Source organism: Esox lucius, chromosome 14, assembly GCF_011004845.1.
Source record: "Esox lucius isolate fEsoLuc1 chromosome 14, fEsoLuc1.pri, whole genome shotgun sequence".
In the NCBI taxonomy this organism is placed as follows: Eukaryota; Metazoa; Chordata; class Actinopteri; order Esociformes; family Esocidae; genus Esox; species Esox lucius.
This window is the reverse complement of record NC_047582.1, coordinates 8,219,096-8,241,609: the sequence shown is the minus strand read 5'-3', so window position 1 is coordinate 8,241,609 and position 22,514 is coordinate 8,219,096. Positions and strand designations below refer to the sequence as shown.

General features: G+C 41.2%; 1 protein-coding gene across 1 annotated transcript; it reads right to left on the bottom strand.

Annotated features, from left to right (window-relative positions):
- Positions 1-1,929: 1,929 nt before the first annotated feature.
- ntrk2b (neurotrophic tyrosine kinase, receptor, type 2b) lies at positions 1,930-21,789 on the bottom strand. Its single transcript, XM_010900323.4, has 18 exons — positions 21,127-21,789; positions 19,236-19,310; positions 18,709-18,780; positions 17,889-17,957; positions 17,607-17,767; positions 16,971-17,107; positions 16,422-16,554; positions 15,655-15,966; positions 13,853-13,870; positions 13,705-13,713; positions 13,467-13,501; positions 13,271-13,370; positions 10,737-10,925; positions 10,080-10,210; positions 8,229-8,401; positions 7,581-7,821; positions 6,126-6,284; positions 1,930-5,782 (listed from the first exon to the last, which is right to left on the bottom strand). The coding sequence occupies exons 1-18, from the start codon at positions 21,330-21,332 to the stop codon at positions 5,597-5,599; spliced, it is 2,406 nt and encodes an 801-aa protein (XP_010898625.1). The 5' UTR covers positions 21,333-21,789; the 3' UTR covers positions 1,930-5,596.
- Positions 21,790-22,514: the final 725 nt, after the last annotated feature.

The window sequence follows — 22,514 nt, the reverse complement described above, 5'->3', positions numbered from 1 at the left end:
CCTTTGTCAAAGTCGCTCAGGTCTTTACTCCTGCCCATTTCTCCTGCATCCAACATACTGACTACGAGAACTGATTGTTCGCTTACCATCTAATCTACCCAGACTTTGACATGTGCCCTTGTTAGGAGATGATCAACAAAAATGTAAAAACAACGGTCAATGGAAACCAAAATCACCAACCGATTTAGGGCTGGATTCAAACTCACACCGAAAATCAAAGTAACCAATTGAAATCACAGGCTGTTCCAACTTGTTCAGTTTCTTCACAGCATCTCATAATATTACTAGGTAGTATGTATGGCCCCCACGTGACTTTGTGCACTCCTGTTTGAGCATACTTCTAATGAGATGGTGGATGGTGTCCTGAGGATCTCCTCCCAGACTTTGATCAGTGTATCAGTAAGCTCCTGGACAGTCTGTGGGATGCACTGATACATAATGTCCCAGAGATTCTCAAATGGATTCAGGTCTGGGGAACGAGGGCCAGTCAATGGCATCAATGCCTTCATCGTCCACACACTCTGGCCAGATGAGGCCGGGCATTGTCCTGAACCAGAAGGAACCCAGGGCCCACTGCACCAGCGTAAGGTCTGATGATGGGTCTTTGGATTTCATCCTGGTACGTAACAGCAGTCAAGGTACTGTTGGCTAGCACATGGAGATCTGTGCGACCCTCCAAAGGAGTAGATACTGTGATGGAAATTCCAATGTATCGACACTCTGAGTAAGGAACACAGAGACAAAGTTCTCTTTGTACATTCAAACAGTTTTATTAATTATTATGCACATACGAGAGACGCGTCAACCGCTTACACACACATAATCGTCTGAGGAGTCTCTAACTCCACACATGAACAATCCGTATTTATTACATAGAAAAGGGGTGTGTTAAGATGCTGCCATCTGTTTACCCCAAAGGACGGGCTGTCCCCCCACCTTATCCTTCTCAACTCCTGAGGAGACACAATGTCTGGATAGTCAACAGAGACACTAAAGGGTTATACAGATTTACGAGTACCCCTCTAATCCACCCGTGCCGGTCAAGGATGTCTCCTATTCAAACACCAGACCCCTCTCGGCATCTTTAACTAGTAACTCATTCATACATGTATAGGACGACAAAGAATACATCCTTCTTCTAGGCAGAAATACCTAATAATCCTCTGATTTTATACAGACATGTGTGTCGCAATCAAAGTGCAGATTTACACACCAGCCAATAGAAAGACAGACATTTCTCAAATGCACCTTAGTTCAAAATTTCCACAACAATACCAGTCCTGCTGCTGGGTTTATGCCCTTTTTGTGACGGAATGTATGGATGTGTCATCCCAGAGGAGCTGGAATACCTGTGCAACCTGAATGGGCTGCAGGTATCGCCTCATGCTACCAGTAGTGACAAGTACACTAGCAAAATGCAAAACTGGAGAAGAATCAATCAGGAAGGATAAGGAGAGAGCAATTGTCTGTGGAGTTCCCTTTTTGGGGGTTGTCTTTTGCCTCACCAGTTCACCTGTGGTCAATTTAATTTGCACCAAATCAGGTGACATTGATTCACAATCGCTTATGCTTCCTAACTGGACAGATTGAGATCCCTAAAGTTTAATTGACTTGGTGTTATATTGTGATGATACACACATTTTTTTTTTTAAGAAGTGTATGTATATAAATGTGAATATTTTAACTTAATATGAATTGTTTGATTTTCAAAACTAAACGTATGTAGTATAGAGCCAAAAGAAGTAAAACGTGCTTTACTGACCCAATAATCACAGCACTGTATGATTTATGGTTTCACATTACTTTCTAACAAAATAAACAGTTGTAAAAGGTCCAGATTTCAAAAATGATTTTGATGTAAACAACACTGTGAACTTGATTTGGATTCATAAAGAAAAATGTAAAGTGAAATTTTGAAAGGAGACAACGTATTGTAAGACATACCACCTTTATTAAATGCACAGTATTACAATTAACATTTCCATTAACTGCAGAGAAGCTACTCACATGATGCACAAAGCATAGAATTGATTGATAGAATTCACTGATACTTAAGCAGTGGGATTGAATCTGCTGGGAGAAACGGGTACAAACACACAAACAAACACACACATCGTAGCTCAGGGGCCTCAGACGCATACACACTCACAAAAACACTCGTACACTGACTCTCACGGAACATCATTCAGACAGCAAGTAAAATATGTTATCTGCGCTGGGATTGAAAGAAAACAGCAATTTTGCTTTTTCGTATTTACAAAAGAATCAGTGATACCCCAATCCCAAGATAGATTACATTCAAAACAAGTTCCCATCCCTTCTAAATTACATTCAAAATAATATACTATACATGATGCAAAGTCACAGTTATTCATCTGAAAGAAGACCAAAAGGCTACAGTCAGAGATAGATGATTGGTCGGGGAATAAAATCACCTGTCTGTCGGATTTGGTCCTTTGACGTTCCAGGTGACAAAGAGTCTATGGCCTTCTTGTAGACAGGCAGACAGACAGATAGACAGACAGTCAGAATCACTCAATCATAACTTCTAAGGTCCTTCCATCCAATAGGAAAGTAGGGTGAGCTGAGATACAGGACTGAATCAGTTCCTTTATAGAGAAAAGATAGTTTCAAGAAATCTCCTCTCCAGTTCCAAAGTTCCACGAAAAATAGGATTGTATTCTCACTGGTATTATGAACAAGCACAAATAAATTATACTTTTTTTTTTTTTGCACAAATAAATTTATATTTACATATTGCCAGTGGCCCATAACAGACTTTCTTTAATGTCACACATACCTGTTTAAAACAGAATGTACTATAGAACATACTATTCATTACAAATATCTGAACTGTACAGAATGGACTGTAGATTACAGCAAGACTATTTAGAGCTGACACCCATGACTATTATACAAAATGGACTGCAGATTACAGCAAGACTATTTAGAGCTGACACCATGACTATTATACAGAATGGACTGCAGATTACAGCAAGACTATTTAGAGGTGACACCCATGACTATTATACAGAATGGACTGCAGATTACGGCAAGACTATTTAGAGGTGACACCATGACTATTATACAAAATGGACTGCAGATTAAAGCAACACTATTTAGAGGTGACACCATGACTATTATAAAAAATGGACAACATTTTAAAACTGGCATTGACACACCATTGGCGCCAAACAAATGTTAGCTTTTTCATAATTAGGTTGCAGACAGTTCAACATAGTTAGGGGCAGATGTCTGTTGTGTTCAGCAAAGAATTCAACAGAGACGATGGCGATTAATACAGGAGTTTAGGTGTGCAGTTTGCTCTTATTAAAAGATCATTATGAAGTGCACTTAATTTATTTTAGCCAACATTACTGCTCTTGGCCAACTCAATATCAAAAGCCAAAGGTTATGGGAACTGATAGTAATATTATAACTGATTAGTAGTGTCACTGATGAGCAGTAGTGTAGCGAGATCAAGTTTGAGTCGGTTGTAGCTTACTCTATTCAAGACAACCCAGAAATAGTGGAAAGATTGTGCAGTGATATCAATGTGCAAACGGTTTGTAAATACATTACGCATACGACACACCTAGCAGTGCGCTGTGACAGTAATGGTCTTTTTCGATTTGGACAGACCATAATTCACAGCTCCTCTCTGCACACCCACATGGAGGATCAGACTCAATACTCTAAACCACCTCAGACTTAAGGTAATCCCACAGCTGGTCCTAAACAGTGTATATCAATAGCCAATAGAACAGTCAGTTCCAGCAAATATGCTCTACATGATGTAGACAAGTAAATGAGTAATTGACATACCTCAATAGCTGGATGTGGGCATTCTATCAATAAAACCATGTCGTCTTTTCTAACTTTAGGCTCATAGTAACAGCAGTGCAAATACACTGTTGATCCCCTACAGCTAATAAAAAACAAAATAAATCCTGAAAGGTAAAATCTGTCAATTCCCATCAGCTTCAATATCCTGGAACATGTAAAGCTGCCTTTGAAAATGCAAAACATAGAGTGTAGTAAAGTTTTATGTCCAACCAAAATATTTATATGGTAGAGGATGCTCTAAAACATTGTTGGTCAAGGAACTCTTCATGAACAACAAAATATAACCTGGATGCATAAATTACCAACTGCTCTGGTTTGAGTTGAGGCCTCTCAAAGTTTTTCCCTCTTCCAACTTCATACTGGGACGGGCGTCTATTCACTGTGCTTTAGTAATCCAGAAATTGATGTTTCTGCATCATGTGCAGTGCATACTAACCACATTCAAAACCGCAACACGTTCTACATGGAAATGGACAATGTCAGTAGCTAGCAAAATAGAATCAGATAGAAAAGACCACTGATAATGAACCACAACCAGAAACATTCATTTACAAAAAAAAAAACAACAACTTGTAAATATGGCATAGAAGGGTCCATGTCTTTTAAAAGGTAAACCCTAATAGCATTTACACTGATAATATGCACAAATGTACATCAGTTATGGACAATGAGGGATTAACATTGTAGGGTTGTGGGGATGGATGGCTCTCATTCTCTCCAGCATAAGGGAACCTAAATAGAGACTTCATAACATATTAATAACCCTATATTAGCGCTACATCTCATGAAAAAAGTGCACTCCTTATGAATGGATTATGAATATGCCATAAATGAGTCAGACATCCTTACAGGTACCCTTCAAAACCAACATATCATCTTCAGAGCTCTGGACTTTGGTGGGCCATGATGACAACAGTTCAGTCACCAGTCAAAGTGTTAAGACATGGCGTAACATGAAAACAACAGAGTCAAGAGCCCCTGACATCAAAAACAAAGTTCTCACATCATAAAAAAAGTCCATGAGCGGTGTCTATAAACATTGTTTTACTTCATTTCATTTTTATGTCTCTACTTCATGTGCCGCTCCACACGATGTTCCTCCTCTTGTTGGGAGGTAAAAGCTGTCTTCGTGTTGGCAGAGGTCCATACTTTCCCCGTGATGATTTTGACACGTAGTCATTTTCCCTTTGTTCATCCCCAGCAAAATAGTGTACAAGAAATGTACAATAATACAATGTACAATAAGAATTAATCTCATGGACCCAGATTAGGCCTATTCTTTAATCAAGATAACTGGTCATTTGGTTTCATGGACATGGCCTCCATTATACTTGGACTACGTTTAATCTTCATTTAAAAAAAAATAATAATAACTATTGAAAAAATCCTGTCACAGTCCAGTAGTCCAGGAATATGTAATTCAAGGTTCATTGATGATGATTCATATGTTTTGTTCTCGATGAACTAAACCAGAATAGGGCCTACCCCTGGACTTTTAATCTGGGTTTGAGAAACTGGTCCTAAGTCTTCAAATGAGGAGGGAAAGGAAATCTCAATCAAATGTAAGGCTTTAGTTAATGTCATGAGGAGGCAGAAGCACAGTCAGAACACACACAAACATATAATATGTCCACACACGCAACTCAACCCTTAACCCCACCCATACACACAAAAACACAACTCCACCCATACCCAAACAGCTCCACCATCACCCCCACCCACACACATACACACACCTGTCCAGACTCCCTCAGCCCAGGATGTCTAGGTAAACTGGAGAGGCCTTGGCCAGACTCTGGAGCAAGCTGTAGATCTCCTTAATGTGATGTCTCATGTAAGGTTCTCTCTGCCAGCACCCCAACATTAGGTCGTACACCTCCTTTGGACAGGAACGTGGCCGCTGCAGCACGCGTCCTTGGGTGATGCACTCGATCACCTGTAGGGGGAGCACGACGCATCAACATCCCCTCTGGTCAGAAAGTTTTTCAGTTCAATTGAAATGTAACTAAATGTAAGTTAATTTTCCCCCTAACTGGCAGTAAAGGGCTCTGTTTCTTTGTGGAAGTTCAGTTTTACAAGGTGATTGAAATTATAAGCATTGTTTCTGCGTGTGCCGGATATTGGTAATATGTCGTTTACAAGTCTACATTATGTGGACAATAAAAGTTTACATCCAAAAAAATTCAGCATCCAGCATCCAGCAGAGTGACCTTTGTATGTGACCTTTGTATGTTAGAACTTCGAACCAAAGGTCACTAGCGCTGCTCGACCTGACTGACCTCGTTGTTGGAGAGCTGGTACCAGGGCTGCTTCCCATATGTGAAGATCTCCCAGAGTACCACACCCAGACTCCAGACGTCGCTCTCCGTGGTGAACCTCCGGTACATGATGCTTTCCGGCGGCATCCATCGGATGGGCAGCATAGTGTGACCTCCCACCTGCAAACAAACAGAATCCATCAGGAAGTATTCACGATGGACACTGGTGGAATGACCAATAGATGATGACGGCTTTAAGAAACAGGCCTGAATTAAGAAAAACTGACAAAAAAGGTTTTGTAGAGTTCCTTTTCACCACATGATAATATTTGGAGGAATATTATCATTATCACAAATGCATTATTATCACAAGAAAATGTCAACGTGTATTGTTTGTTAAGCTAATATATATGTTGTACAATATAAAGTAATTAAGAGATGTTTTCCCAACCTATACGTTTACAAATATTGCCTTGGTATTGACGCTTTTTTGTCATAGCTAATATTATGACGGTATGACGGTTGTGTTTATGTTAGCCTGCTAATTTCTTCAATGTATTGAGTCAAATTCTGCTCGGCTTCAGCTGCATCACTGGTCTTCCTATCTATTACTACTGGCCAATATTGTGGTTTATTAAGTGGGCCTATGTTGCTATCTGATTGGGTGATGATGGGTCTTAGTTGTGTTCATGAGTTTTGTGTTGACTCCCCTTAGGGGGTGCCGTTCCGCAGTAGACAGCATCTCAGTGTACCTAGACCAGACCCAGGCCTGTGGCTGACTGGGACATACAAGCTCTGGCTCCAACAGGCAAATCGTATTACAGCACTGGCTTAAGGTGACTATCTGGAAAATCTGTACTTGCTATATGCCCAAAGGGTTGTTTATACTGTTCTAGTACAGTAGCAGATGCTGTTAGCTCGACCTATCTGTGCTATATCTAGCCAATAAGTTGCCTGTATGACATAACGACAAATGCATTGGGTAAAGGAGAAACACATTCTTCTACCAGGCTATGGATTATCAAATTGGTTAGGTGCTGGATATAAAGAGGCATCTTCACTACTTCAGTAAAAACAGACTTGCCTGAAAAGGCATTAAAACAGAGGATCGTAGAATTCACAGCTAGATTTGCATCATCGCGTAAATGCAAAGTCAAGCATGAACTCCCTGTTCAGGGAAAAACTGCTTGTGCTTTTTGCACTGTTGCCCCCTATTACCATGGAAACAGCAATTCTATGCAGATTATAGAATTAGCATTTAAATGGCATTAAAAATAGATAAAAATATTTCTGGTTAAAATTACTATTGCTGTAAGTGCATTTCTGTTACAAACCAGAACAAAATTCTAATTACACATTTGACACTTTACACATTTGACTCTCTCTCTCTCTCTCTCTCTCTCTTTATCTCACTCACTCACTGACACTCTGTGTGTGTGCATTTTTCTCTGTTTCTGTGTGTGCCTGCAGACTCACTCTGTAGTAGTCGGTGCTGTAAACATCCCTGGACATGCCGAAGTCTCCAATCTTGACCAGCAAGTTCTCGCCCACCAGGCAGTTACGTGTGGCCAGATCTCTGTGGACGAAGTGCTGGGAGGCAAGGTAGACCATGCCTGCGGCGATCTGCTGGGCGATGTGCAGCATCTGGGACTGGGTCAGCTCCACCATCAGGCTGTGCTGGCCATCAGCCATCAGCACCGCGTCGGGACCATGGGACCTATGCCAGCACACAACATGTGTGGGTCAGATGCGATACCAGATCTTACCGACATCATCGAATTAGTGCAAACTCATTTTGCTTGCGTTGTAGCGATCCATCTTCAATTTTAAACGTTCATCCAAACTTACAGCATTCATCAAAACCCATCGTCTTATGGCTTTAATATCGCACTTGGCAAGAATGGAAAAGTTACCACACCTGTATGGACAGTGCCGGCTCTAGCCTTTCCTTGGCCCTAAGAAAAATTTGATTTGTGGCCCCCTTTCGATATAAGCAGTAACCTAGGGCCACCGACCACTAGGGGGCTCTCTAACATTCGGAGGCCCCCTAGTGGTTGGGGGCCATAAGTCACTGCTTATATCACTTATGCCTAGAACCGGCCCTGTGTATGGACAAATCGGCACCTGAGGAACTTGTTGAGGTCTCCGTGCTTCATGTACTCAAAGACCATGATGAGGGGATCGCTCTCTACACACACGCCATAGAAGGTGACAATATGCTCGTGCTGCAGGTTTGTCAGTAGCTCTGCCTCTCGGTGGAAGTCAGCGCGTCCACTTTCGCTTGCCTCTTTCAATGTCTGCAAAAGACAGGGATGGACCAAACACAATTAAGTCCTAATTCGGTAATTGATTGATAGGTTTGCAGCGTGTCCTTCATGTAAAATGCTATTACAATTAAAGTGGGATAATTGTTTGTGGTGCAGTAATCCAAAACAATGTACTGGACAAACATTCCTGAGAAAGAGAATTGCACAAACTGTTAAATGTTGTGTAGCCTACCTAAATGTTTTCTTATATCACAACCAGGAAAAAAGACAAAAATACTTTTAGATCTTTGTTTACATTTATTTACTAGACACTCAACCTCTCAACCCCCCTGTCATACCCCCACCTCCCCCTCTCATACTCCCACCTTCCCTTGTCATACACCCACATTCCCCATCACATCCCCAACTCCCTCCATCATACCCCACATCCCCCTGTCATACCCCACCTCCCCATAATACCCTCACCTTCCCTGTCATACCCCCATGTCCCCCTGTCATACCCTCTCCTCTCCCTTTAATACCCCACATCTCCCTGTCATACCCCCTCCTCTCCCTTTAATACCTCACATCTCCCTGTCATACCCCCTCCTCTCCCTTTAATACCCCACATCTCCCTGTCATACCCTCTCCTCTCCCTTTAATACCTCACATCTCCCTGTCATACCCCCTCCTCTCCCTTTAATACCCCACATCTCCCTGTCATACCCCCGTCATACCCCACATCCCCCTGTCATACCCCACCTCCCCAAAATACCCTCACCTTCCCTGTCATACCCCCATGTCCCCCTGTCATACCCTCTCCTCTCCCTTTAATACCCCACATCTCCCTGTCATACCCCCTCCTCTCCCTTTAATACCCCACATCTCCCTGTCATACCCCCTCCTCTCCCTTTAATACCTCACATCTCCCTGTCATACCCTCTCCTCTCCCTTTAATACCCCACATCTCCCTGTCATACCCCCCGTCATACCCCACATCCCCCTGTCATACCCCACCTCCCCATAATACCCTCACCTTCCCTGTCATACCCCCATGTCCCCCTGTCATACCCTCTCCTCTCCCTTTAATACCCCACATCTCCCTGTCATACCCCCTCCTCTCCCTTTAATACCCCACATCTCCCTGTCATACCCTCTCCTCTCCCTTTAATACCCCACATCTCCCTGTCATACCCCCTCCTCTCCCTTTAATACCCCAAATCTCCCTGTCATACCCCCTCCTCTTCCTTTAATACCCCACATCTCCCTGTCATACCCTCTTCTCTCCCTTTAATACCCCACATCTCCCTGTCATACCCCCTCCTCTCCCTTTAATACCCCAAATCTCCCTGTCATACCCCCTCCTCTCCCTTTAATACCCCAAATCTCCCTGTCATACCCCCTCCTCTCCCTTTAATACCCCAAATCTCCCTGTCATACCCCCTCCTCTTCCTTTAATACCCCACATCTCCCTGTCATACCCCCTCCCTTTAATACCCCACATCTCCCTGTTATACCCTCTCCCTTTAATACCCCACATCTCCCTGTCATACCCCCTCCTCTCCCTTTAATACCCCACATATCCCTGTCATACCCCCACTTCCCCCTTTCAAACCCCACCTCCACCTGCTATACACCCATCTCCCCCTTTAATACCCCACCTCCCCCTGTCATACCCCACCTCCCCCTTCATTATCCCACCTCCCCTTGAAATAACGATATATTTTACCTTGACAGCCACCAGGATCTTGTCCTGATCTGGGGTCAGGTTATAGCACTCAGCCAGGAACACCTTGCCGAAGGCCCCCTCTCCTAGCTCACGTTTAAGCACAATGTTGTGTCTTTTTATGTGCTGGACAACTGTGATGTAAAAACACAGACACTGGTATAAGGTTAACAGTCCTGACCATCGTATAAACTGACTAGGAAAATAAATCTAGGCACTAGTTATAATTAGTTAAGTCAAGTTGGCAGATGAAACTCCAGGGCCCACTCAGTGCATACACTGACGCATACAATAGCCCATATACATGGTGATACAGAAGGTATTCACAAGTTTATAACAGTGATGAACTGTTTTAACTGTCTCTACTGGTTGTCTGATTCATTACAGGGCTACAAGTGCAGCGGCTGTGTTTGTTTGTCTGTGTTCCAATGCTGTCTGTGGTCAGAATGTCTATCTTGTGATATTGTCTGTAGAGTACTGTCTGATATTATAGCTTTAACTGCAAGTCACATGGCAAGAAGTCAGCCAAAGTCATCTCTATGGTAACATCAGATGGAAAGTGGACTTGGAAGACCATCCAGTAGCAGAGACACTGTTAGGGATTCATGGGGAAAAGGCCCAGTTACGCCCTCAGAAGACTTCTGCATCACGCTAACTCACACGTGTCTGATTTCAACATGCTGCCAGACTGACGGAAATACTGCAGGTTCTCGATGACTGGGATCTTTGTCATTCCAATGATCACTGCATCGTGGCCCATCTCTGAGGACGATGGAGTGTTGTTGCCGTTGGATACGTGATGAAGAGGACTGGCGGAATCATCGTCATTACTGATAACTGAGGAGGAGCCTAAGGAGCGCAAGGTTCCCAGAGAGAGGAAATACAAAAACTGGGATGAGTGGATGAGGAGACTTTTTCCCATGTTTAGATTTGTTTGTTATTATGTGATGAGTGGATGATGAGTCCTTTGAAATGCTGACTTCTCTTTGTTATTATGTGATGAGTGGATGAGTATTGTTTTAAAATGTGGACTTCTGTATGTTGTTATGTGATAGGTTGATGAGGACTCCTTTGAATGGTTGACTTCTGTATGTTTTTATGTGATGAGTGGATGGGGAGTCTTTCAAAATGTTGATGTTGACTTCTATAAGTTATGTGGCGATGCAGGAATGGAGGGGGGGGGGCTGAAACCAACAAAGAAATGGACACCTACAACATATTTATTATCATTCAAATGGGAGTCCTACAGAGTCATGGCAAATGTCATTGCTAGTTGAAAAAGAGTCTTATCTGGCCCTAATTTGGTAAAACACAGAGTGATGGGGCTATAGAAATATAAAAATTCCCATATTTCTCGAAAGGCGTGGTTGCAAGACCTGACCATACTTGATTTTACAATGATAACCATCCTTTTAAGCAATATTGTATGTTTACATTTAATATGTACAAACACTGGACTAAAACATTGTTATATTTTAAATTCTGATGTGGTAAAACTCAGCTCATGAGGCATTTACAGAGGGGAGAACAAGTTGATAACCTGCAAAATTGTGTAGTGTTTCCCACTTACAAAGCATGTAGAAGTCTATAATTTTTAATCATAGGTACTCTTCAACTGTGAGTGACAGAATCTAAAACAAAAATCCAGAAAATCACATTGTATGATTTTTAAGCAATTAATTTGCATTTTATTGCATGACAAGCATTTGATGCATCAGAAAAGCAGAACTTAATATTTGGTACAGAAGCCTTTGTTTGCAATTACAGAGATCATACGTTTCCTGTAGTTCTTGACCAGGTTTGCACACACTGCAGCAGGGATTTTGTCCCACTCCTCCATACAGACCTTTTCCAGATCCTTCAGGTTTCGGGGTTGTCGCTGGGCAATATGGACTTTGAGCTCCCTCCAAAGAGTTTCTATTGGGTTCAGGTCTGGAGACTAGCTAGGCCACTCCAGGACCTTGAGATGCTTCTTACAGAGCCACTCCTTAGTTGCCCTGGCTGTGTGTTTTGGGTCATGTCATGCTGGAAGACCCAGCCATGACCCATCTTTAATGCTCTAACTGAGGGAAGGAGGTTGTTGGCCAAGATCTTGCGATACATGGCCCCATCCATCTTCCCCCCAATACGGTGTCCCCTTTGCAGAAAAGCATCCCCAAAGAATGATGTTTCCACCTCCATGCTTCATAGTTGGGATGGTGTTTTTGGGATTGTACTCATCTTTCTTCTTCCTCCAAACACAATGAGTTTTGACCAAAAAGCTCTATTTTTGTCTCATCAGACCACATGACCTTCTCCCATTCCTCCTCTGAATCTTTCAGATGGTCATTGGCAAAACTTCAGACGGGCCTGGACATGCGCTGGCTTGAGCAGGGGGACCTTGTGTGCGCTGCAGGATTTTAATCCATGACGGTGTAGTGTGTTACTTTCTTTGAGATTGTGGTCCCAGCTCTCTTCAGGTCATTGACCAGGTCCTGCTGTGTAGTTCTGTGCTGATCCCTCTCCTTCCTCATGATCATTGATGCCCCAAGAGGTGAGATCTTGCATGGAGCCCCAGACCGAGGGAGATTAACCGTCATCTTGAACTTCTTCGATTTTCTAATAATTGCGCCAACAGTTGATGCCTTCTCACCAAGCTGCTTGCCTGTTGTCCTGTAGCCCATCCCAGCCTTGTGCAGGTCCACAATTTTATCCCTGATGTCCTTACACAGCTTGGCCATTGTGGAGAGGTTAGAGTCTGTTTGATTGAGTATGTGGACAGGTGTCTTTTATACAGGTAACGAGTTCAAACAGGTGCAGTTAATACAGGTAATGAGTGGAGAACAGGAGGGATTCTTAAAGAAAAACTAACATGTTTGTGAGAGCTGGAATTCTTCCTGGTTGGTAGGTGATCAAATACTTATATCATGCAATAAAATGCTAATTAATTATTTAAAAATCATACAATGTGATTTTCTGGATTTTTGTTTTAGATTCCGTCTCTCACAGTTGAAGTGTACCTATGATAAAAATCACAGACCTCTACATGCTTGGTAAGTGGGAAAACCTGCATAATCGGCAGTGTATCAAATACATGTTCTCCCCACTGTATGAGTTAAAGTATATTCTTCATTAATCAATGGGTACAGATCATTCCTTTACAAGTCTAAAAATGTATGTAGCAACTGGAAATGGTCTCCAGAAGAAAAACTTACCCTTCATTCCAAACTTTGAGTTTCTTCCATATTTTAGAATGATCACCATTAGAACACATCCAATTAACGCCACACCAGCGATTCCCACTACAACGTACACCTGAGAAAACAGCAACAACATCAAACACCAGCCCACAGCAGTCCACTGCACTAGTGGGCATAAATAACGGAGGCCGTTAATGTGTATGTTACTTACTGCAACACTGTCGTCTATTGGAGGTAGTGGGGGGTCTTAGACAAAATGACAGGGCAAGTCAGATTCAATATAGATTAAGAACAGCATTAAACATATTCATGTTTGTGTTGAATAACATTATAAAATTGGCATAATATAAATTAAATTATTTTAGATTGTTTACTAAAGCTGAAAATACAGTTTGTTTGTGATAGAGTGTTAAGTATTAAAGGTGAGTCAGCTAGGCTTAAGCACATACCGGTGGTAACTGATGTACATCACAGGAAAAGCATTGGACAGAGGACATGGAAAATATGACAAGGCAGAATCCTTAACTTGAGATCATGTCAACAGAAAAACACAAGGCATAGTATCATCAAAATGACGACATCTTGTGAAATACTTACACGGGTAATATGGCGATTCTGAAATAAATGGAGAAAAAAAAATGAATATCATTCATACACATCCATTACACACATCCATTACACACATCATGCCACACAGAAGAGATTTTGTCTGCCTAGAATGAAAGTGCAACAGTATGTGGAACTTTCTGTCCCCATAAGAAACAGGGCTAACCAATAAGGGTTTTATAGGACTTAGAAGGGTTCCATCTGGAACCTATTTTCAGGTCTTAAGAGGACAGAAGGTTCAAGATAGCATTCCCTTCATATGGAATTACAGAAATATAAACTGAAGTACAGTAACTATAAACTAAATGAAAGTAACCGTGAACTACATTACAGTACAGTGTCCTACACTAATATAGGCACCCTAATACTAATATTGGCAAAAACAGGCTGTCAAAAATAAGTATTTATTGTTTTGTCTTGATCTTAAATTCAAAATATTAACAGAAATCTAACCTTTTGTTCATATAAAACAGAAAGAAAAAATAAATTCTTATCATAAAACAAATATTTTTCTCAAATATATGTGTGCCACAATTATTGGCACCGCTTCATTTAATACTTTGTGCAACCTCCCTTCACCAAGATAATAGTTAGGAGTCTTCTCTTCTATAATGCATAATGAGGTTGGAGAACACATGACAAGGGATCTGAGACCATTCATCCGTACAGAATCTCTCTAGATCCTTCGAATTCTGAGGACTCTCCTCTTCAGCTCATCCCATAGGTTTTCTATAGGGTTTACATCAGAGGACTAGGATGGCCACGGCAAAACCTTGATTCTGTGGACAGTGAATCATTTTTTGTTGATTTTGAGGTGTGCTTTGGATCATTGTCCTGATGGAAGATCCAACCACAGCCCAGTTTAAGCTTCCTGGCAGAGGCAGTCATGTTTTTATTTAATATCTGCTGGTACTTGATGGAATCCATGATATCATGTATCCTAACTAGTTGTCCAGGAAGAAAAACAGCCCAACTAGATTAAAGATCTACTGCCATACATCACAGAGGTGATGAGGTAATTCTTTGCATGGATAACTATATGTCTACACCAAACCCATGGTGTTTGTTTAAAAAATGCTCTATTTTAGTCTCATCTGACAGTAGAACCAAGGCCCACTGGGAGGTCCAGTAATGTTTGGCAAACTGTAGATGCTTGAGTTTGTTGTTTGATGACAGAAAAGGCTTTTTTTTGGCCCTCACAAACAACTTGTGGTTATGTAGGTGGCGTCTGATCGTAGTTTTTCGAGAAATTCTGACCCCAAAAATAACGTCTGCAATTCTCCAGCTGTGATCCTTGGAGAATCTTTAGCCACTCAAACCATCCTGCTCACTGTGAGTGCGGTCAATATTGACACATCTCCAGTTGCTTTAAAATTCTTCATTATTGCCCTGATAGGGGAAATGGGAATTTTCAACTGTTATTTTCTTATTTCCTGATTTGTGTAGCTTAACAAAATTTTCTTGGACATCATTACTGTATTCTCGTGTCTTTCCTACAGGGATGGATGACTATGGGAATTTGGCCTGAGTGTCACCTCATATTTATTTCACATGTATTTTTTTTGACTTAGTTAATTAGAGGTCAGAGGTTAGATTTTTGTGAATATTTTGAAAGGAAGACCAAGAGGATAAACAGCAAACGCATTAAGTTCAGTCTGTTTTGCTCAAATTTACCTAGGGTGTCTATATTAGTGAGGGGCACTGTAACTATAAGCTAAATTAAACAAAATATTAACTAAATGACAGTAACTATGATCTAAATTACAGAAACTATATCTGAATCTGAGCAAGACCTGTATCTGGGTAGTCGTTTGGCGGGAGCAGGAAGTGGGCATCGATTACTTTGCTGTCCTCCCCGTACTCATTCCTAGCCACCAGTGTATACTGCCCATTATGGATGTGGGTGGGGTTGACGAGCTGCAGGCAGCCGTGATGAACACTCCCAAGGCTTTCATGGATCTCTGTCTTAATATATTCCTGCTCATGAAGCTTCTGATCCTGGTGGTACCACTGGAGCTCTGGCTTGGGGTTCCCGGTAACAGTGAAGGGAATGCACCAGTGGTGGAGATTCAGTGGCTCCAACAGCTCCAGGATAGTGGGGCGAACTAACAACAGATACGACAGGAACAGGAAGAATAGTCACAGGCTACCGGGAGCGGGTGCTGAACACACAAAGGGAGGACTGGAGGAGTGCAGTGAGAGATTGAGGACAGAAGGCCAAGGCAGGAGGAGAGAGAGGTATGGGCTTGAGGGAAACCAGGAGCTAAACAAAAGGAGAAGTACAGTATGGTGACAGGAGACGTAGATTCCATCAGATCTTTGAGAGAAAGTGGATCACATGGATAGAGTAGTTAGTAGTGAGAAACTCAGGCTTTCAGTAAGGGCATGAAACAATCAGAGTAGCTCTTTTATAGCGTAGACCATCAATACAAGGATGCTACTGATCCAGGATTAAACTACACAGCTGTATCATCTATGGAAATTCTGCAAACATAGTGACCAAAACAATTGCATAACTCAAATTGGTATGAGAGCTTAAAACGACAGAAAAGGTCCTTACAGAGGATGTTGAGTTGCAGGTAAGCCTCGGACTGGCCGACTATGTTCTCAACACTGCAGGTTATCACTCTGCCGTTGTCCGAAGGTGAGAGACCTGAGAGTGTCAGAATGCTCTCCATATCCAAGGGGTTGGTCTGTAAATACATTTTGCAATAATAACATTGTCATGATAAGCATGAATATTCTCAGCATTATCATGTATGGTAACATAAGTATATTACACAGTGCACAGTAAATACTGAAAAATCTGTCATTATTATAGGAAATGCTGTTGGTTCAAACATTCCCCAAAATATGGAATATACAGATGGTGTAATTATTTTTATTATATTTATTATATGAAATATATTATTCTTGTATGGAGACCTTTGGAAGTCAAGGATTGGTTATATGTAAAATATGCAGTGCAATAATATGTTGTATGAACTTTGACTGTGCATTCAGGCCAAGAGATTTTCCTTGGCCACATGACCTGATGAAGAACAACACATATCCCTATTTACATTTCAGATGGTTGTGTCAGAATACACTCAAACCAAAATAATCTCACATCAGCAATAGTGAAGAGGTTCTCAGTATTCCACATAATCTCTGGGGCAGGAGACCCTGTTGCACTGCACACTGCTGCGACATCACTTCCTTCCTTCTTTGTGACGATTGAAGGACTGACCTCTGCTGCCGGAGCCTCTGTGAGACAAACGTGTTGCGCATAAGTGACCTTCTACTCAAAGCAGAAAGTGAAGGTGTGACATGATATGGGCATGACATTCAGCTACACTACTTTTTGGAGTCTTTGGCCATGAGAATAAATACCATTCTATTAAGACAGCTAATGAACAAATGGAATGACATTTACTCTCATTGGTGGCCAATGAGCAAGCCCTGCAAAAACAACCTAGACTGTAGATAACATAAAAAACTCCCAACCCAACATGATGTAACCAACTGATGCTTGGTTGAACCAACGTGATTAAACGAACTGATGGTTAATCAACCCATGTTATTGACTGGATCAAAATAACTCAGCATGTATTCTGTCCACTATTTACCCAACACCAAATTGGGTTGTTTGTAGCCCAGCATTTGTTCACACACACATACACACACCCCTTCTCTACAGCTTTCTCTTAACTGCTTTTTTCACTGCATGTTCAGTTTATTTTAGTATCTGTCTGTCTGTCATTACCACAGTCAGGGGGAGATATTCTGGAGATGGACTTCCTCCTTCCTCTTTCATCTATGCACTTTAGGTCTTCTTTCTCTGGACTCTCCACATCCTCTTGGAGCCTCAACTTGATCCAGAGGTTCTCACACACACACTTCAGAGGGTTACCAGACAGCAGAGGACTACAGAACAGAGACAGGGCATTAACCCACACATTCTTGCAATCACATTTTCAAATGCATTTGCTCTTTAAAATAAGTGTAATCAGATTACATTCAATAGCATACAGGGATAGACACTTACAAAGATGTCATGTTTAAGTTTTGGAATGTCCTCCAAGACAGTGTTGACAAGTTGTTGTCTCTCAGATTCCTAGAAGTAAAAAAAGTACATGCTGCAGTGAACCACTTATTTTGGGTCCGTTTTAAATAATGCAATCAATGTTTGTAATCAGTTAATAAACAATGTTTGACGTAACACCAAAATGTCTCTAGAATCACCAATCGCTTGCCCTAAAGTATATTTTTGGTATATAAGCCCAGATATTTTGCAGTGTGCAGAAAGCACCACATTTTCTACAACTGATTAGAACTCTGCTAAAGCTTCAATTGTGGTTGCCCAACTAAAAACAGTGCTTCTAACTGTTTGATGAGTGTCTCCAAGCTAGCCTAGTCCCAGATCTGTATGCGCTTGAATCAACTCTTCAGAGTAGAAAATACTTTATCATGCCATTTCATACAGATGCGAACTGGAATCACCACATAATAAGAGGTCTTGACTTCAAGACTTCAGTTTTAAGTTACTAAGCAAAAAGTTCCATCCCACGGTCTAGGATGAGCAGTGATCTAAGCTGCTGCCTCCACACATACTGCTGCATCATGGGTTTGAATCTGACCTCCTGCTATTTCAGCACACACTCATCTTTCCCACTGTCTCTCTTCAATCCAATATATGTTTTTAAAGGTAATTTTTTTATTTTTTTTTAAATAAAGCTAAAATAGAAAATTGGCTTAATTCTTTTGGACTGGCTTGTGAATCCTTGATTTTCTCTTTGACAGTATATTAGCAACATCTGTGAGGGGGAAGATGAAAAGAGAGATGGATTCACCCGTACACTACTTACAGATATTGAAGTCTTGTATTGTTGTTAAAGGCCTGTGATGAGATAGAAGTCAGTCTCGTATTTATCACAGTTCTGTTTGGGTGGGATTAGAAAGAGAGAGATGTGTTGCGTTTAAACGTCTGAATTACATACATTATTTATAAAGATATAAAAATCATGAATGCTGATTGGCTGAATGCTTGGTATTATGTAAGCAGTATGGCAATAGGGGTTGATGTATATGGTACATTCCACAGCTAAGCGCTGTAACCAGGCACTCCACAATGCGTCGTGCCTAAGAACAGCTTTTAGCCATGGTATATTTTCAATATATCACAGAGCCCCGGGATTCCTGATTAGTCTTATAAAAGAGTTAACAATGCACATAGAGCAGTCAAATGTGATTTGATGTCATATAGGTAGTATACAGTTACATAGACCACAGCCATCAGCCCATTTAGTCATCTTTCCATCTTCACTATGCTCACCCAATGATCATTGGGATCATAACTTTGACAACATTTAAGTAGATATACTTTAATACTTACAGATTTCTGAGATTTGAGTAGTACTTCAAGCTGTTATCATTGATGTCAAATAGTCTGTTTTGATTTGCAATGTATCTGTAATGTCGAAATACAAAATAGTACATCAAAGCAAATTACATACAGGGAACTACCCAGATAATAGGACACAAAGTTTATTAACGGCACACAGGTTAGGAATTCAAATCTGATCATGCTTAGTGTTGTGTTAAAAATATGCTGAACAAGCTCAGGGGTTTCAGTGACCAAGGCTGCTCAACGTGCTGGTGTTTTATGATATGACATGGCTGTCTCGTTCATCAGATCAGTTTAACACTCATGAGAGATTCTCGAGCAATGCCTGAACACCATTTTCAACCACCACCCACAAAACACCAACTATAAAAATATAAACATATAGAAATCCTACAATATTTTTCCATAATGTCCGCCTTGGGCCGTTTCATCGGATTCTGAACTGATTTGCAGGGATCTTTAGTTTCTCTTTTCAATAGATTTGATGGCGGTATAATCCGGTGCCTATTCAGACACATACAACAGCTAAAATGACACCTTATACTAGAGTACACAACCCACTGATAGGTGATGGTGTATGAAATGTTAATACATGTTTAGACTTCCTTATTAAAGTTAAATATTAATAATAATGATTAAATACGCTGTATGCCAAGGTGATGCCCTTAAAGAATCATCAGCGAAGGATTGCCTTTGAGTAAACTGTGAAAGGGGGTTGATAGTAATTGTTTCCTGTCTGTAGATGCTTAGGATGGCAGGCACAACAACAGACTTCCACATTTCAACAGTGTACCCACTGTGACACCATCAAGCCAAATTCTCTTAAGATTAAACCTTCTACATATCATGGGAATTTGCACTTACATTTTCCATGAAGGAAACGCAATAATAATGATAACTAGCGCTAACAAATACGGGTCGTAGATGCAGAAACCGTAATAATGACGAATATATGTCATAGGACTACTGTAACGAAACAGTCAATATATACTCTGCATTAGCCTAACTAACAGGCCAGAAAAACTAGGCTACACAATCAACAACGTAATTGTAAAATTATTATTTTTTACACACGCTTATCTGTTCATGGATCTGTCAAATGAACTAATTTAGTGAACTTACAGGCTCGCAGCTTGTAAGTCTAATAAATGGCAGACAAAAAACATCTGTTTCATAGATTACCTAACACTGTTACTCTACCTTTGTTACGTGGTCATTATCGACAGGAACCACTTAGGCTGGCTATTGATTAAACCAAGGTCTAGTCCGTCCATAGTCCATAGAGTGTTTATTTTGCTGGGACAACATTACTCGATTCTAGGCTTAGTCCATGGTTTGTCTAACCTACATTAGAATCGTAATTTGTGAAGTTATATATCATTTATCCCTTGTGCTTCTCCTTTCCTGCATTTTGGAGCCACGTAGGCCCACGGCAGCCATAATCCCCCATATGTAGTCTAACATTTCCACTATAACTGCATGGGCCTGGTTTCTAGAGGGAGCCCCAATCCAAATATTCCCAGCAACGCGCACCTCCAGCACCCGACACGCACGCTCACACTCCACACGCGCACACACCATCCTCCCCGTAGCAAATTATAATGATCCTAAATTATGTAGGCCTAATCACGATTTTATTTAATTTAATTTTAACTATGAAACATGATAAATTAACAGCACAAATAAGGCATAGAGGACTAGACACACCTTGTTCCGAGGTCTACAACCGTATATGCTTAATTTATTAATTGGTGTTTTGAGCAATCTGACATTGGTTTGCTTACAAACATTAACCTTTACAAATGTCCTATTCATTGTAGGCTTATACATGACTTTAATGGCTAACCCATTGAGGCAATTTTTATTAATCGATACTTACATATCAGTGATGTTGATGTCCATTTCCATGTCATCTAACGTAAGGATAGGGAAATCCTCGATCCCCGGTCCAGGATCGATACAAGCAATCCTTGAGATGCTGCAAGTGCAGGATGCAGGGCAAGCAGCGCTAAACCTCCATAACCCCACCAAAACCATAAAGATTCCCAAGCGAGCCATTCCATATTCCCCTACGTTGGAGTCCATCGCAGGTCCAACAATATCCCACCGTACCACCGTAAGGTATTGATCCAATCCGGATAGGAAATTGTTAATGTCCCCACTCTTCGCCAAATTAATCCGTTCGACACCCCGAACGAGACTCCCGTTGATCACTAATGCGCAATCCCTTCAGTTTAATATCAGGATGCCATGGAATGGCCTTCTCTCTGCCTCCGCAGAATTGGTATCACACTACTGCATATCGATGCCGTGAAGCAAGGTGTCAAGTGCTCCGTCCTGGCGCTGTCAGCCGTCTCTTTCTCAGTCAGCCGTCTCTTTAGGAGCAGACAGTGTCTGCGTGAAAAACGTGGCGCTCCAGAGGTTTTGGGGGAGCAAACCGTTATCCTGGTGATTCTTCTTCATGCAGTAGTGATGTAGATGGAAATAAGAGAGACTGCACCGTGGAGTCAGAATGCGTGGTGATGTAGCGACAGAGTGCGTGTGCGAGGAGGCAGGGTACCTGCATTCGTCTATATTGATTACCGCTGTGGATGAGCGCATCTCCGCCAGCCATCGCTTAAATTGCGTTTATAGGGAGATTATTAAACATATCGCCACAGTGAGATGTATTGCTGAGAATTCATCTACATTTATCAGTATTAGGGTTATTTAACACATATTTATTTGTAAGCGTCGCCTACCATGCACACATATTGAAAACATATGGGGACAGGCTACACACTAAAGCCCTAGGCTGTAACAGCTTTATAATTAACCTATCGGGGGTTGAATATTTGATTAACATGTAATTATATTACCTATATTGTATGTGCCAGTTGTGTTGTACATACCGAAATTATAGGCCTATGGAGGGGTTTTTAAACAATACCCAAGCTCAATGGATGGCCATTACCAGTGTGACGTGCAGTTTGACGCACAAGAAGGACTGCATCTGTGAAACATACAGTAATTACTAAACAAAATATGTCTATGTGCTTCAAACGGGTCTTCCATCCCACTCGATGAAAAAAATAAGGGAGAATAGTTACTATTTAAATTTGTAAAATAAAATACATAGGCTAGCATATATGTTTATTTTAAAGATGAAACAATCTCAAATATACCAATTCATGTGTTTGGATAGAGCTACCATTATTACTGGGTCATGAGACCTCAGACAAGTTGAGTATTTCAAAATTATGTAGAGTGTGTATGCCTACAACCCCT